This window comes from Genypterus blacodes, unplaced genomic scaffold (assembly GCF_046128005.1).
Source record: "Genypterus blacodes isolate CSIRO-AG114 ecotype Tasmania unplaced genomic scaffold, CSIRO-AGI_Gbla_v1 ptg000064l_1, whole genome shotgun sequence".
In the NCBI taxonomy this organism is placed as follows: domain Eukaryota; kingdom Metazoa; phylum Chordata; class Actinopteri; order Ophidiiformes; family Ophidiidae; genus Genypterus; species Genypterus blacodes.
In genome coordinates, this window is record NW_027466876.1 from 2,290,429 (window position 1) to 2,306,905 (window position 16,477).

Genomic DNA, 16,477 nt, shown 5'->3' on the forward strand with positions numbered 1-16,477 from the left:
ATGTTAACTGGTGCTACATCAGAAGACAGCTGCTCCACTGTTTTCTTCAGCCAGTTTTTGAATAGATTTTATGATGTGATTAACGAGACATAAGCTCAGCATTGTTGTGTCCAACGTTAACTGCATGTTGCAGCTCTCTGAAGTTGTGCACAGCTCAAGATCCTGTGTTTTTCGTGTTTGGTTTGTATGCTTTCTTTTCCGGATGGTTCCTCAGTGTGCTGTATGCTGAAGGCCAAAGATTGTGTTCGAGGCCACAGTTCAGCTTTGGGATCAATTATTATATTTATAAATATTCTGTCCTTGATGGAATCAATTGAATTGGAGTGTATGTTGTTATAGTGGACAGAGAGCCAATTGTCTTTTATTTGTTTGATTTCCTGTACAAATACAATAATGCTTTGTTTTCTGCCACAACAGGTACATGATGTTAATAAATGGGAAAAATGAAGTCTTCATGATCGACAGAGACAACACCATCTTCCACATAGCGAACCTAGAGTTTCCTTTCCGGAAGGGTCCATGTGTCCACTTAGCCAACACTCTACTGGATGGGGTGAGTTCTGTATTTTCATGGTATTTTCCTTTCTTTAGAATGGTTTGGAATAGGGCGTCCTATGCTCTGCAGTTTTATCCCCATTCTTTGAACCTTTCTCTTCTGCCCTGGCTGTCCGAATTTGCAGACAAAGAATGGGAGAGCAAAGGACCGGCTGTTGACCAAATGTTTTGAAATGATCTGCTTCGGTTGCCTTTGTGGAGTGTATATTGTATCCCTCAGTAGTCAGTTGGGAACAGGTGGAGGTTTGTGACCATCAGCCTGTTACAGTGGACTTAGACTATTATTGGCACGTTTGTACGTTTAAGGTCACAGAAATCCCAACTCTCCACAGCAGCAGGTGCAACAAGCATGAGTCATGATCACCCTCCCTGACAAGAATCACAGGCAGTGGGAGGGCTGCATGTCTTTATTGTGCGCCAAGATTTGATCAGAAAGGTCTCGCACCGTTTCTGTTCTAGGACAGCAGATTAAATGACAGACAGGTTGCCTGATATTCCTGTCATTTTCCCTCCTGGTGTTGTTTTGTCAGAGTTGAGCAATTTTATGCAGATGAGGTGTCTGTTTCCTCTTGGCTGTAGAGGTGCTGATTGATTCGGCGAATTTAGTTTTTTCTAAACTCAGCCGGGACAACTAATGGCAGCACATTAGTGATCCTTTGAAGGAGCCATTCGGATGTGTTCCCAGATAGCTACAAGGTTTGTTTTGACTCATGTTTGATATTCATCTGTTTATGCTTCTGGCTCTCTGTTTCTCCTTGTTCACGTTGATCCCTGCAGAAGCACAGATGTGATGTCGGATATTTCCCCTTTTGCCCAAAGGCCATGTCTTTGTCTCCACCTGCAGTTTTTGATTGCAGCTTCAGTGGGCTTTTTATAAGCTTGAGATCCAATATTGTGATAACTGCACTCTGTATATTGAATCCCTGACCGTTTCCTTGGTCCCTTTAATGCAGCCAATCATTTCTTTGTGTCCGTGCAATGACTCAGTGCTGCAGATACATAAAGAAGACAGCCTCTCAGAATGACAGAACTCCCATCTAACCCATCCCAGAGTGCAATGCATGTCTGCCATTTACGTAATTTTATGCTTATGACATTGAGGTCACCTGTGTGAAGGACTGCACCTCCATAACGATCCCCAACTGTGAGCGACCGTTTACCAAGCTGAAGCTGTCAAGTCTACAAACAAAAATGTCGATTGCATGTACCGTAACATCAGAGATGAGAAGAAAACACTACAACAGTGGTTATAAGGATCCCACGACTGTCGAATGTAAAGCAGACTTTAGCGCAGTACATTTGTGCAGCGGTTCTTTGAGAACCCGTTGTGTGTCTGTTAGGCCCTTTGCACTGCAGCTGCACCTGATCCCCAATCAGAGAGCCTTGCATAATGGATGTGCAGAGCTATTTCTGCCTCATGTCCCTCATCTCCAGACCCTGACACACTCATACTGTACATGCACACTCCTCCTAGCTTTCTTTGCTTTGCCACAGGCATCTCTCTCTCCCTGTATGTATCCTCTTGGGAGTGCTCATCCCACGGGTACTTACTTTCCGTCCTGCATACCTAGTTTGAAGGAGGAACCTTTTTCAACATATGACATGACGATTTATTAATGAGAAACTGTCTTTTTCCCCCACTCTCTGTCCCTACATGTGTGTCTGCAGGAGATGATCATTGACAAGGTGAATGGCCAGCCTGTACCCCGGTATCTGATATATGACATCATCAAATTCAATGTGAGTATCCGACTATGTGGGGCAATTTAACACATCGCACTTGAACATTTTGTCTTTGTTTGTTTTTCTTTTCTTTTTTTTCTACTATGTTTGCTGTGCATGCATTTGTGGGAGTAGTGGGAGACATGAACAGAGCCACCCTAGAACCCCCTGATAATGACATCGTGTCTTATGTCACAGTTGACACACACACACACCTTGGAGGACATGTTTGAAGTGAAAAACAAAGATAAACCATTTGCATCATGGCGAACAAGAAGCGACCGTTGCCGACGGCAAGCCACAATGCAAAGCGCCAAACATTGACCTGAGCAAATGAATCCCACAAAAAGTCAGGAAAAGCCCCAGAAAACGGAAAATAAACAGAATGAATGTGCTGCTACGTAACTCGGCTCTGTTTAGGATCCAGCTACAATCAAACTCAACACTTTGTATTCTTCAACCTGTCCCAGCTAAATATACATAAAATACTACCTTTCTACCTTTCCTCTCTTCCTGTCGTCAGTTTAAACTTCTGCCCTTCTAGAGGCGACAATCAGCTCTGTATGTGTGTGTGCGCTCAGATAGGGCTGACCCCTGGGTGGCATGCGTGCTCAGACAGAGCTGTCGCAGTGCACTGAGTGTACGTGTGTGTGTAGGGTCAAACTATGTTTTTCCCACTGCGCTTTTTGTTTTTGTTTTGTTTTCATTTCACTTTGGTGGAAAAACACATTTCTTTAGAGAAAAACAAATCACCAATGTGCTTTTTCTCTCGTTCGCTTGGCCTAGGCCACGAGCAAAAGCTTTTAGGCGCTGCGCTTAAGTCGTGGAATGGAAGGGAAAACCCTGTAGTAGAAAGCCCAGGGCAGTGCTCATCCTGGCTCTTCGCTAGTCGCACTGAGATGTCTGGGATGTATCAGACATGGGGGGTGGGGGGTGGGAGTGATTCTGCTTAACTCCAAACCCTGTCATATTCAAGCTTTTCTCAAGCTTGACCTTCAACCCTTGGATTGACCCTTGCGTCTCCGAGGCGTGTTGAATATTCACAACTGTCAGCTTTGTGCTTGTTTTCACCATTATCATTCAACAATTATGATAAGTGCTTAGAATAGCCTTGTTGATTTGCATCTCATGAAATGTTAATGCACACCTTTAAAAGTGCCATTACCTTCGCTAAAGTGCTGCGCCTTGTTGTCGGACAGCAATCATTTTCCCGTAGAAAATTGACCGTTGTCTAGGCCCAATTACACTGTTTTGCTGTGACATTATTTTGACTTACTGGTTTTTCTTGAGGACAGCATTACGAGGCTGTTAATTACCAACACTCTGTAAACTGTAAATTAATTCAAGCTCTCAACTACTTGTGTGCCGTTAATGGCAGGCGTCCACAGAGAAGAACGAGCAAATGTCTGCCTTCTCCCTTATAAAACCTGATGAATACCACGGGACAAAGGGGGGGGGAGGTTGCGGCGGGCAATTTTTGTTTGTCAGTTGCCTCTTTTCACCATCGATCAGAGGATCACACAAGGAACTGGCTCAATAAAGGCTCCAGGGGTGAGAAGACCATCTTTGTAAGATGGTGCAGAGGTTAGCAGCTCCACAGGACTCCCCCCCCCAAGCCCTCGGTAAAGCATTGCTGTATTGATCCCACCTCGCTGTTATTGGCCTTCTCCGTCATCCGTAGTGATCTTATCCTTGGCACAGAGGCTCCATCCTGACACAAAGGATGAAAATGCAGCGGGAGGGAGAGCACACCGCCCGCCACGGCATTGGCCTTAACCTAGTTTAGAAAAGTCTGGTGATGTGCAGTGCGAGGACAATTCTGATTAGAATGCAGTAAGACGTGTCCTCGACCCCTCATTAATAATCTAGTATGCCTAGAGGGGAATTATATAGTAAAATCATTGTTATAGCTTCATATAGGAGTGTAGTCGTGTATTCTCTTAACTGGTCCACCCTGACTTTTCCCCTCAGTGTTTTGATCCTGCTGTAGCTGTGGAGTAGAAAGTGTAGATCTTGTGACATTCAACAGTGGATGGACAACACTACTTACATATGTGTCTAGGTAGTATTATTATTGTTTATTTATATATTGTAAAGATGGAATGTTGAACTTGCGCAGTAAGGAGTTTTGGACCTTGTTATCTTTCATCTTGCCAAAAATAGTTTAGCCTTTGGTGCAGAATAGGATAGAATAGCTGTCTTAAGTGTTTTGAGAAAGTTGAGAAACAGCAAAGCAGAAAAAAAATGCTTTTAACATTTTTTGCAGAGCTTATCTGTCGAGGTATGGACTTCTTTACCGACATCTGCTGCCTTCACTTCTGCCTGAGAGGCTTGTCGGCATTCCGCGCTTAGAATCATGCCCAGCTTGCATCATTCCTTTCGTCACACCATCATCTGTTCCTCTGATAGCGCCTCTACGGTCATGATCAAGTTTGAGATTCTTTAATCCTGTGCGTTCCTTTCCGGCAGCTTTCTGCTGTCACATAGGGTTAGTTGACAGACAGGATTTGTAAATACCAGTACTGCCCCAAAGCTAGTAATAATTAGTCAAGGGTAATGAGTTAACCATCAGCCTCTATGTCTTGTATTTCTTCATAAAGCTGCATGCCTCCAAAGTGGAGGGGAATACTCCGCAGGGACATTGCATCCGTATTTCATCCTGACATCAACATCCATCTTCAGTCCCATGGCAAATGCATCGTAACGTGGTTTGACATTCAAGAGCACACAATTTTATAGTTTAAAATGTGCGACAATGTTGCTAATTTTGACAAAGTAATACATAAGATAGAATACTCAACAAGGTGTCCTTTCCATGACTATAATGGATGATGAACAGGGAAAATAACTACCGCCAGTGGAGCACTCACTTCCTTCATTTGACAAACTCATAGTGGGAAATAAATTAAAGAACTCAAAGAAAAAACTGTTAAGTAGTAATTAGATATAAATGCAGAAGTTGTTTTCCTTTAGAGCACAATATTGCAGGAACCCCTGTCACTGGAGGCACACGCACAAACCAGGCACAATTCACCCCATAGAATGTTTCATTTGGTTAGTTATCACACATTGAGTTAGTAGATTATGAGAAAAAGCAAAAAGCAGAGGACAAAATTGATATGACTTTGCATTTCTGTGGTAGAAACATTCTCCCCCCCCCCCTCACATCTCATAAAATATTTCACAGCTCCTCAAACCCCTTTAAAGCAATGTCAACCGACAGCTCCTCTTTTATTTTTAAGATGTGCTTTTATTTAGTTTTTGAGATATACCCAAAAGCCAAGCACAGGAGCAGCATCAGTAGGCATCAGGGACTCCTATAAACGCATAGGCAAGGCGATTAATTATAGACTTGGACAAGCCGAGCCGTATTTGCATGCTGAAATTACGGACGGAAAAAAAATTAGATAGACAGCTTGTGGCGCAATGCACAGGGGGAGGATGGTGATAATGAGTAGAATGGGATGTGGGAGTTCTGCTGTGGGTGCAAAGTTTTAATTAAATGCCATTTTCTTTTAAAAAATAGTGTTATAAGCTAAATTAAAGTCATGAATGATAACTAGAGCAAGGTTGTAATTATATACAATTGTAGCAAAAATGATGTTGATCACTGTTATTATACAAGCTTCTGTGTTAGCCTCACAAATACTGTGCATTCAGGATTAATGATGTAAACAGATCAACCGGACATGTGGATGTAACCAGTTTTAAGCTGAAAATAGTCTGAAAGCGTGGATGTTTTTGTTAAGAATATCTCAAGGGAAGTTGCACATTAGGCTACTGTTGATTGTGTCACCTCTGATTTTCTCACCAGCACATTTTATAATTCATCATCAATAAGCCCAGATAGTCACAAAGGCTTTTATCAGACTTCTCACCGCCGAGGATTTCTAGCAAAAATGTATTGTTCTATTGTATGTGTTTTTACCTACTGCTTTTATCTACTGCAGTGTCACAAAGTACTTCACAAATCACCCAACACAACAACAATTCGGGTAACAATCGTACACTACTCGCAACAACACAAATGCCCACAGTTCTGGCCAACAATAATGATGGTTATACACACAGGTTTCACATAGTGGATCTGGAATTATAACATTAATGGATAGCAGATGTAGTTTTTGGTCATCACAGCCATCACTGCATTAAGTTCCCGGTGTCCATGGGGAGGCTACCATGTCAACCATGTGGTCATGGTTGACATGACCTGCTCCCTGCTCCTGCTGACAAGACCCTGATTATAATGAATGTTTTCTTTCTGATTCGGCACCTTTTTGTAATTTTATCATTTAGTGCAAATGTGTTCTTGGATTGGATTGAGTAAGGAGGTGAAGGTGACAGGAAAAAATGGCTGAAAGTTTAGAAGTTGATCGGGCGCATCCACAACTGTCCTCATTGTTACCCTGCCTCAGCACCGCCACACGTGATAAACACTCCTGCCAGATGGCGGAAATCTTTCTCGATTGTCATCTTTGTTTACACTGTTGAGAAAATAGGAGGTGGTTGCTGAACTTGCTGTTTTTTTTGGACCTCTTATTGCCAACTGTAGTATTTAACCATACATACTGGTTTTTAAGTATGCAAGTGTGTGTGTGTGTGTGTGTGTGTGTGTGTGTGTGTGTGTGTGTGTGTGTGTGTGTGTGTGTGTGTGTGTGTGTGTGTGTGTGTGTGTGTGTGTGTGTGTGTGTGTGTGTGTGTGTGTGTGTGTGAGAGAGACAGCAACACTGCTAGTGTAATCTTAAAACGAGGACTGCTTATTTCACCCAACACCTAACAGGTCCATGTTGAAGCCCAGTCCATTTTTGATGATTGCGTCTATTGGACTTTGTTTTTGTTTACAATCCCAAAAACGAGGTTTTGGAAAAATAGGCCGATACTCGTCTCGTCTTGTCGATCCACGTTTTCCTGGTGAGCAGGCGTGGGCAACACATGCCTTGAATCATTCACACTTACATCTCGTTCTGTCCTGATGACATAGCTGACAGATGGTGCAGAATGTGTGGGACATGATACCAGTTGTTGCTTCAGGAGAATGTAGTGCGTTTGTAGTCACTGTGCAGCCACAGAAAAAGCAATGCTCAAAGGCAGAGTTTCTCTGTTTTCGTCCATCACCCAAGCTCCGGGTTCCAGAATTCACTTAGTATTTGATTCATGGATACAGAGACGACACAGAGACATCAAGGGGATTCATTGATTGATTGATCCTGTGTCCTGTATTATCCTATAACCAAAATATTTCAAAATTGTATTATAGACCCCTTTTTCACAATGTTGCTACTTGCATGGTTGGCAGATCTGTATTCAAACTCTTATTTTGCGATGGCATTTATTACCTGTTTCCTTATTTTATTCCTTATTATTTGTATCCAATCATGCCAGCTTCTTATATTGCTCTGGGGTGACATAACTGTAACAAAAAGGGGGATGGCAGCTCACAGTATTGATTTCCTGCATTGTGCTTTCCATCCGAGGAATGAGTATGTGCCGTTCCATTGATTAGCTTTGTCACAATAACACACCTTAATAGCTTTACTGGATGGCTCCTGAAGAAAGCCTTAAGGTATTAGATTTGTCTCACACACTCCTCGATCCATGTCAGACACTATATAAAACGCAACCATTACCATGATTTAGACAGCTGCGACTAACTTTATCCAACAGGCGATAAGTTACCACTTGCTCATTATTGTCTGACCTTAACCCTAACCTTCTTACGGCTAACAAAGCTGTCACATTGCTCAAATAGTCGTAATGTTCCTTCTCACAAATCACAAAACTGCCGCTGTATTTTTGTCTTCATATTTAAAGGGCATCTGTTGAAGACAAGCCCTGTTGTGCGCATTATGCTGCATGAAAACACAATTACCAGACTCCAACTACTTATTGAGTAATTACACATGAGGTAAACTTCAGGTCACCTTCTGTTTTGCCGAGTGTCTGTGCAGCTCAGTAGACATTAGAGTATAATTAAGACAAAGATTGCATATTTATTGGCCAGCCATCTCCTCCGCCACATCGAGCATTAGGCCTCTACCCCCTCCTCTCATGGCCTTTGATTCCCCTGAAAGCTCTTGACAAGTGAACTGGCCTTTACCTAACAGTAACAGAGTGGAATGCAAATGCCAGTATGCCACACCTCCCTCTTTACTGCCCCTCCCCCTGGATATAGATTAGGGAATATTGATCCGTCGTCGACTAGTATAGGATCGCACCGTGACATAAATGTGTCACTGTATGAAATCTTTTTTTTCACACCCTGCCTCTCATCTTTCTATCTTTTCTTTTCCTGTCTCTTGGCAAAAGAGGAACGGCAGCTTGGTTTCCGCGTTTGCGCCTCATTTTTCTTCTTTTGACAAGTTGTGAAAAACATTAAATGTCAAACGCTTGTCATCCATGCATTTATCCCGTCCATCTGGCAAAATTTCTGGCTTTCTCAAAATTCACTTGTCACTTACTTCTCCGCCGCGTCTCTCCGGCTCTTTCAGTTGTAGTATTATTATTACTTTGTCTTATAATGACTTTGTCAGCTGAGCAACAGAGATATCTAGTGATTATTGTCATTCAGTCGTCGAGGAATTACTGTTCCTGCTGCGTTTTATCCTAACTCATCTGTTAGTCATGCAGTCATGGCGATGTTATTGTCTCCCATCACTTCTATTCTACTCCTCCTTCAACCAGAAACCGGGAACAGCAACTTGTGTATTGTTTGGCTTTTTCCACCGTAGACGAGGTGGACCAGCAGATGGGCTCGTGGCACCTGTACTTGGCCTTAGTGCCCCTGTCTGTGTGGGTGGCCGCGATGGCTCAGGTCACTAGTGCTTATCTACTTGGAAAGACTGCGTGCGGACTGCCAAGTATGAAAAACATCAGAGGGAGCTGTTGTCATAGTGACGAGGAAAAGCTGATTCCATTGCACACATCACTGCCGTGTCCTTTTTAGTGTTAATATTTTACGAATCCTGTGGACAATGCGGCACTCTGGTTTGTCCCCTGGCCAATGTCGAGTCCCATTTATTCCCGGGGGCCACTAATCCACTATTCATAAATCTTGGGATATCTGTATGAATTTTCCTCCAACAGATTCTTATTTCAGGCTACGCACTGATAACCTTGGTCATGCACATTGAGTCCATATAATAACAAATAGAGATGTTGTGGATTGTGCTTTATCTGGACCCCACACACTACTTTCACACATACGCTCCGAGTGCACAAGGAAATATCTAATCTTTCTCTCTTTCATTCTGTTGTTTTGCAGGGACAGCCTGTTGGCCAGTGTGACTTTGGCATCCGGCTGTTCTGCATAGAAAAGGAGATCATCTCGCCCCGGATGGAAAAGATGAAGATCGGGCAGATTGACAAGACCAAGGAACCCTTCAGTGTCCGAAATAAGCCCTTCTTTGACATCCACGCGTCGCGCAAGGTAATGTGAACAAAGACACCCTTTCCTTTTGTTCTCCCCGTTGCTCTCACAGTAAAACATCCAGTAAAATCCATTTCTGCTCGTCACACGGAGATAAGTCGGGAGAAAAATGGCCTGACAAAGTAAAGCTGGAGGCGACACCTGCTGCACAAACACTCTGACTTATCTGGAGACCAAATGTGAGCTTCCACAATGTCCTTTCAATATGTCATCATTTGCCTCGATGACATTTTACTGTTTTCATTAGTGGCTGTGGACTTGGAGGTTAATCATCAGCGTAATGCCAGTAGCCTTTGAATGTGTGTCTTAGCACAAGCAGTAGCATCAGTAAAGCCTTTGCTTATCTAAGAAACATTGTCTAAGATATTGGCACATAAACATAATAAGTAGGGTTTTTTTCCCCCATACGCAGGCGGGGTCATTAGATAGAAACCATTACATTCTCCGGCTGGCGTTTCCATGAAAACAACCACAAGTTAGACCCTTTCCCTTTTTTTTATTTAGATTCTATGGCTATTTCATATTAGCTACTGAGCTCATATGACAGAATGTGACTAAACCCTTAAGCTCATTTCCCATAGTATACAGCATGTGTGTATCCTTAATCCACTCATATCCACTGAGGCTCACAAGTGTGGGTGGGGTGTGTGGGTGTATGTGTAAATACATTGACTGGTTTGCTGTAAGTCTGTGAAAAGCGGGTGCACCTCTGTTTATAACGCAGCTTGGCTTCTGGCCCGCACTGTTTCCAAGCTGAGGACAGTAGAGCTTTTATGGACTAAAATGCTATTAAGCGCACAACAAAGGCCTGTGCTTATGTCCCAGTGTTGGGTCTCAGGGCGGTCAGCGCACAATTAATGTGATCTTTTGCTCAGACAGCAAGTGATCAAAGTCTAAAGTTGGGCCGCGGTTTGAAGCATTCCTTGTGTCTTCCTCCTCCTCCAGGCCCAACACTGACGTCTTGGTCTTTACTTCATGTTTTGTACTGTAAAATTCTAAGAATGAATGCTTGGGTTACCTCTTGTCTAACCCTGGTGCTACACACTTCTGTGAGAGCCTTTGTGATGCACCACCCACCCTTTGGGGGAACATGTTGATCAAGATGCTCAAGATATGAAGTCACTGGAACCCTGTCTGCTTCCTCACTGCCCCATTGTTCGGTGCTGTTGCCATCTGCTCCCCATACAGTCATATCTCTGTACGGGACATAAAACGGGGTAAACTGGAATCTAGCTCATTAATTCATGGTAGCAGGACCCTTCCCTTCATAGCATGCGGTCCCGAAATTCCTTTTTAAAGGATATTTCAGTCACAGGCGGGAGTTGTGGGACGGCTTTTGTCTGCTGCGAGGCTGCTGTTTTGCATCTTTACCACTAACACAATTATGTCACCGTTTCCCCCGCAGTCGAGACCATTGAGTCGCTTTGCTTCCTGGTCGTATCTCACAAAGAAGTCTTTATATGATACAGATTTTGTACATTGAAACAACCCTGATAGATTTGAGGAATTCCCCCGTTGATTATGTTGAATGGCCTTGGCTCAAACAAAGGTGTTTTGAGTGAGAGATGAGTCTGAGCTGAATGATGCAAGTGTGTAAAAATGCACCATGGAGACGGACAAAGATGAAACACAACTCTAATGCGTCTCCACTGTCCTACTGGAAGGTCTTGTTTTTGTGAAAGACTGCTTAAGATTGCTATTCAGTGCGGCACACCTCCAGTAAAGTGAGTGTTTGTAGAGATGTGTTAAATCAAATCTAAGTTAATGAATGTTGCATTGGATCACATGGAGGTGCACTCAAAATTAGAAGCACCTCTACGACGCAATCAAATTCCAAATCAGGATAAACTCCAGCCTCCACGTCGTCCAGAACGACGAGGCCATCACATTTACATAAACAATAACTTGTTCCCTGGTAAGTTTTTGTTTTGCGATCAGGGTTCAGCCATCCATCATCACTTTGGTTTGTTCCATCTCCAGACTTTGCGTAGATTAACTTTGACGATTTGCACAAAGCTAAACCTCAGCTGTGCACCGCATTAAAGTCATTTTGGTTGAACCGAGTTTGATTAAATACCATCTGTTCACCTGCTTACGTTGCATATTGATGAGTTGTCAGCAGTTTTACCGAGCTGCCATACGTTTCCCAATTTATCCTTTGAAGTTATATCCTCAACTATGTTCCCCCCTGACAAAGTCATCGAGCTCTTTTCAAACTTTCACGTAGGATTAAAGATTTAGGACAATAACGGTAGCATTATTCTGGGTCAATAAGCATAAAGATAGCAAGACGGTAATTAAACGTGACTCGGGGTGAATCCAGTTTAAGTCCCAACCTGGTCACTTTCTAAGATTTCAAAACGGAAATGAGACGCCATTAATTTTATGTTGCCCTCTGTCAAAAAAAATCTAATATCCGGAACTCATTTATCATACGGGAAGAAACTGCACCTGAACTTGAAAAATCTCCCTCTTATTAGACCGCTATCGTTGCCCCGCTGACCCGGAGACATAACTCCTTCATCACCTGCTTCTCTCTGGAGAAATAAAGAACCTTAGGTATAAGTTGTATATCTAGATACTTCTGAAGCCTTGGCTGGATTGCCTCATCAGGTGAGATTAAGGTTTAAACAGGTTCTTTAGAGTTTAGGGCGAACTGATTACGGAGCCACTACCACTGAAAAACACTTATTTAGCTTGATGGCCTGTAAATCACAATCACTTTGCTGAGGACTCGACACAAATCACCTTCTGTCAAGTCGAGCTGTAGGTTTTTGCAATTTGTTTCCATTCATCTTATTAGTGGGACCTAATCGCAATGAGGATGTATCAAGTTTATCTTCTAAATGTATTCATAGTTTGTCGACATTATCTATTAAGCAATCTCATACCGAAAGGGAACTTGCACTTGCTCCGTGTTTTGAATTACATTACATAGTTGTGCTGTGGAAAGTGGGAGTAGCGTGCAGGGGAAGCATCTACAGTAAGTGTCGCCTTCATTCTTCTCTCCAGTGTGAAATGTTTTGGTGAGTAATCATGTGTTTACACGTCTATTCTCTGGCCAAACACAACCGCGCACCCAGTCTCTATCCTACCCCGACTCCCTCCAGGGTGCGGTCTTCGTTAACGGGGCCCTGATTCTATGTAAATGCGTTGCTGTCATGGTCTTTTCTCTTAATTTGATGCCGGGAATTGTGTGCTGAGTCCTGGTTCGCGCTGTCAGAGCAGGTTCCCCGCACCACTCAGGAAGAAAGTAAATCCTCCTTAACAGCGTGTCTCATTAGCTGTGTGCTGTCAGTCTGAAGGTTCATGCTGCCTCACTGACCTCGCACCTCTGCCAGCTATGTTTGCCCAAGCCGCTGGGGCAGGAAATGTTACGATACCAGCTCTCTAGATTTTTTGTTCCGCTTTATCAGATCATATACAAGTTAAAATATAGACGGTTCTTTCGGGGTTTTAAGCCTTATTGGCCTGGCGCAGAGTGTTTGATGCATAGGCACGGCATAATAGCCAGTGAGCATCCCACTGCTCAGATATGTGTCCTCCTCAGTTTAAGAACAATTCCGCAATAAAGCATTCATCACCCTGCACCTCTGTAATCCAGGCAGCAGATGCACTTCATCACCTGCATCTGCTGCCTGGCTACACCCACTCACAGAAAAAAACAAACGTTGATTACTGTTGTATAAGGGCTTATGCTGCTTGGAAGAACCCACTACATAGACCCGATGACTAATGTTTGTTTACCTCAGTTGCTTTGAGCTTTTTTAGTTTTCTTCAAAGCCTCCAAGACATTATGCAATATCTGATGATGCACAGCGTATCTGTACAGTAAAGGTCATATTCACCGGAGAGAGCGCTGGCTGAATATGAACAGAATATTGAACTGTTTTTTATTTGTTCTGCTTGCCTGCTCTCCCCGTGCCTTCCAGGCTCAGCGTGGAGGCACTGATGGGAAAGATGGAGTTGTCTGGCTCGGGTTAACGGTGTCAGCGCTGTTGCTGTTCCACCGACGTCTGCATTTGTACAACCTTTCCCCGGCTAGTCTGTGTTTGGTCTGCTCTCTGCTTTACGACCCGGTGATGTCAAGAGTCATCGCAGGCTTGCCCTCCGCCCCTCTCAGAGATGAGCCTCAGCCGTCCAAAGGCGGCAAAGACTATATATTTCAAAGCAATCGTCTCTCCTACAAAGGGAGATCAGCTGGTGTATGAGAAAGCTTTGCCAATAGAAAGGCATTGTTCTAGAAGACTGTCGTGTTGGAAGGCGAGCTCAGCCTGAAGGCAAAGCTCTTGATTTATCAGTTCATTTGCACAGGCCGCACCAGTTGTCATGAGGTCTGAGTATTGTTCTGCCTAGAAAGATTCTATGCAGATACAAACGGACAAAATGAGTTTACCCACAGGGTGTCTGAACTAGATGAGGAAACCTCTGCTAATTTGCTTAGTCTGCTGCCTCCACAATCTGGAAGTGGATGGGGAGATGCATAAAGGGACGGGCCAGTGTAAGATGTGAGTCACCAGAGCTCTTTGGAACAGCAGTAAATATTTGGGGGGCATTTAAAAGGACATCAATGTAAGAGTTGTGCTGTGTGTATGTTTTTAATGATGTCCGCAGTGTGTAGGTGTCGTGCAATGAGTGCACAGCATTGCCACGAATCAGGAAAAAGCTGTGCTGGTTCACAGCTAAATTGTGAGTAGTTGGACCCGTGTACATTTTCAACCCTTCGCCCGCTGTCATAGAGCTGAGCTAAGCACCGTGACAGCAGAAGTAGTCTCTCCTCCTGCTGTAGCTTTAGACCACAATGATGGAGAAGCCTGCTGCTGGAGCCCAGTGAAGTGTTGTCTCCTGGTTACTGCCTCTTCACACTCGCTGTCTGCTGCCTGTACGATTGTGTCTGAATGTGTGGGTTGTGCTGCTGTGTGGTTGCGGTGGTCGTGCTGTCTTGTCTCTCTGTTTCTGGTAGGGAATGAGGCTTTAGCAGCAGCAGATACCACCACCGTAACTTCCAGTAACCAGTGTCCTCGACTGGTCTCTTGTGCGTTTTGTTACATTACCCCTGAACTTATTGCAACAGCCATCCTTTATGGGATTCCTTTTGCTTGTGATTGTTCCGTGCACTCAGGTTCAAAGGTCAGGGATGCCAGCTGCTTCTGTTAGGTTTGCATCTACTATTTGACTTTGTCCATCTTTGGCTTTGTTGTCCTTTCTTGTATTATATGTTGTTGTATTCTGCATTAGTTGATATTTGTACTGTGTTGAATAGTATAATATTGGTCGGCCCATTCTCTGTGGAATCTTTTAATGGGGACATATATAATGATTTTGTTTTTGCGGCTTTAATCCAATTCCACTCTCCGCTACTGAAGCACCGCTATTTACCACTATAATAGCTATGGTGTCACAGATAATCTCCCCAGCCACTGCTTCTGACGTGTTCCAATTGTTTTTTCTAAATAATGTATCGCTTCCTTTCTGATTTTTCTGCCTCACCTGAAATACAATGCACACGATGTTTTAAACAAATTAAAGCAAAACCGCACGTTAACTTGTCAAAGCAGACAGGCGCAGCATAATTCCATACATCCCAACCAAACGCCTGCCTGCCTGCCTGCCTGCCTGCCTGCCTGCCTGCCTGCCTGCCTGCCTGCCTGCCTGCCTGCTGTGCAACACTGGGACTGAACAAGCGGGGACTCCTTCTGTTCAGATCTCTGAGGCCCCCTTTGAGACACTTAAGTGATACTAAAGTAACACTAAAGTTAAAGTAATCTATTGAACTGAAGTGCCACAGCAGGATGAGTACAGTGGCGATTGCGTGCCTTTTGCAAATAAGTATCAGTATTTGTCTGTAAATCTTATCAGACTTATTTTGTCTGTGTTTTTTTTTTCAACGAATTGACCTTCATATATCAAAAGACATTTTTCCAAAATCATTCCTCTTCCCCGGGCCGTCTAACCTAGTTTGACTTGAAGCCATTCAGTGGTTTATCAGCCCCGGCCGCACAGCCCGATGTGGGCTTTTCGTTTAATAGAAACCAGCGCCCTCGTTTCAGAGGCCCATTCACATTGGGCTTGAAAGACGCCGCTGGCAACAGTCCTGTGGTCTGACCGGAATATCAATCCGTCCTCCGCGCCTTTGATTTAGCCCTGCACCTACAGCTCCTGGAGCAACGAAGACGAGCGGGAAAGGCAGGAAAAGAGGCGCTCCGGAGTGGCAAATGCACTATCCAGGTGTGCGGCGTGGAAAAACTGCGATAACGACAAGAGAGGAGAGCCTGAAATGCTGTGTCAGTGTGAGCAAGCTGTTCTACACTGCACTACCTGTGTATCTGCATGTTAGCGGTGCATAAACTTATTTTGGAATGGGCTGCCTCTCCCCTATTAATGGATCAGTTGGCAGATAACCGTTCCATTAACCGTCTGCCTCCTGATTGGAACCAGTAGTGGAAAACGCTTTTGTGAAATATAAAAGGGATTGTGATTAAATTTTTATTTGTTTTTCTGGCACACCAACATGGAACCTGCTGCATGTATTAATTTCTAATTAGGTTCTTTGCTGCAGTCATGTCTCCCCTGTCATCTATAGACGACGAGGGGAATCATAAGTTATCTAATCTCTCAACGTGGCTCCTTTATCCGCCTGATGAAACAGTCCTCAATAGACGCAGCTAAAAAAAGTTTACACCCCTGACTAGAAAGAAAAATGTGAAATAAGTACAAACTCATCTTGCATTCTGCTCACTTTGTTTTGTATCCCAGGAGACAGTCTAGCCAATT

The 16,477-nt window shown here is 43.7% G+C and overlaps 1 protein-coding gene across 1 annotated transcript in view; it reads left to right on the plus strand.

Annotated features, from left to right (window-relative positions):
• rngtt (RNA guanylyltransferase and 5'-phosphatase) overlaps window positions 1-16,477 on the plus strand; it is a 58,216-nt gene that overhangs the window by 16,892 nt on the left and 24,847 nt on the right. Inside the window, exons 9-11 of the mRNA XM_076154939.1 lie at window positions 418-553; window positions 2,224-2,295; window positions 9,539-9,703. Of these exons, the coding sequence (XP_076011054.1) occupies window positions 418-553; window positions 2,224-2,295; window positions 9,539-9,703 (373 nt within the window). The remainder of the gene's footprint in view (window positions 1-417; window positions 554-2,223; window positions 2,296-9,538; window positions 9,704-16,477) is intronic.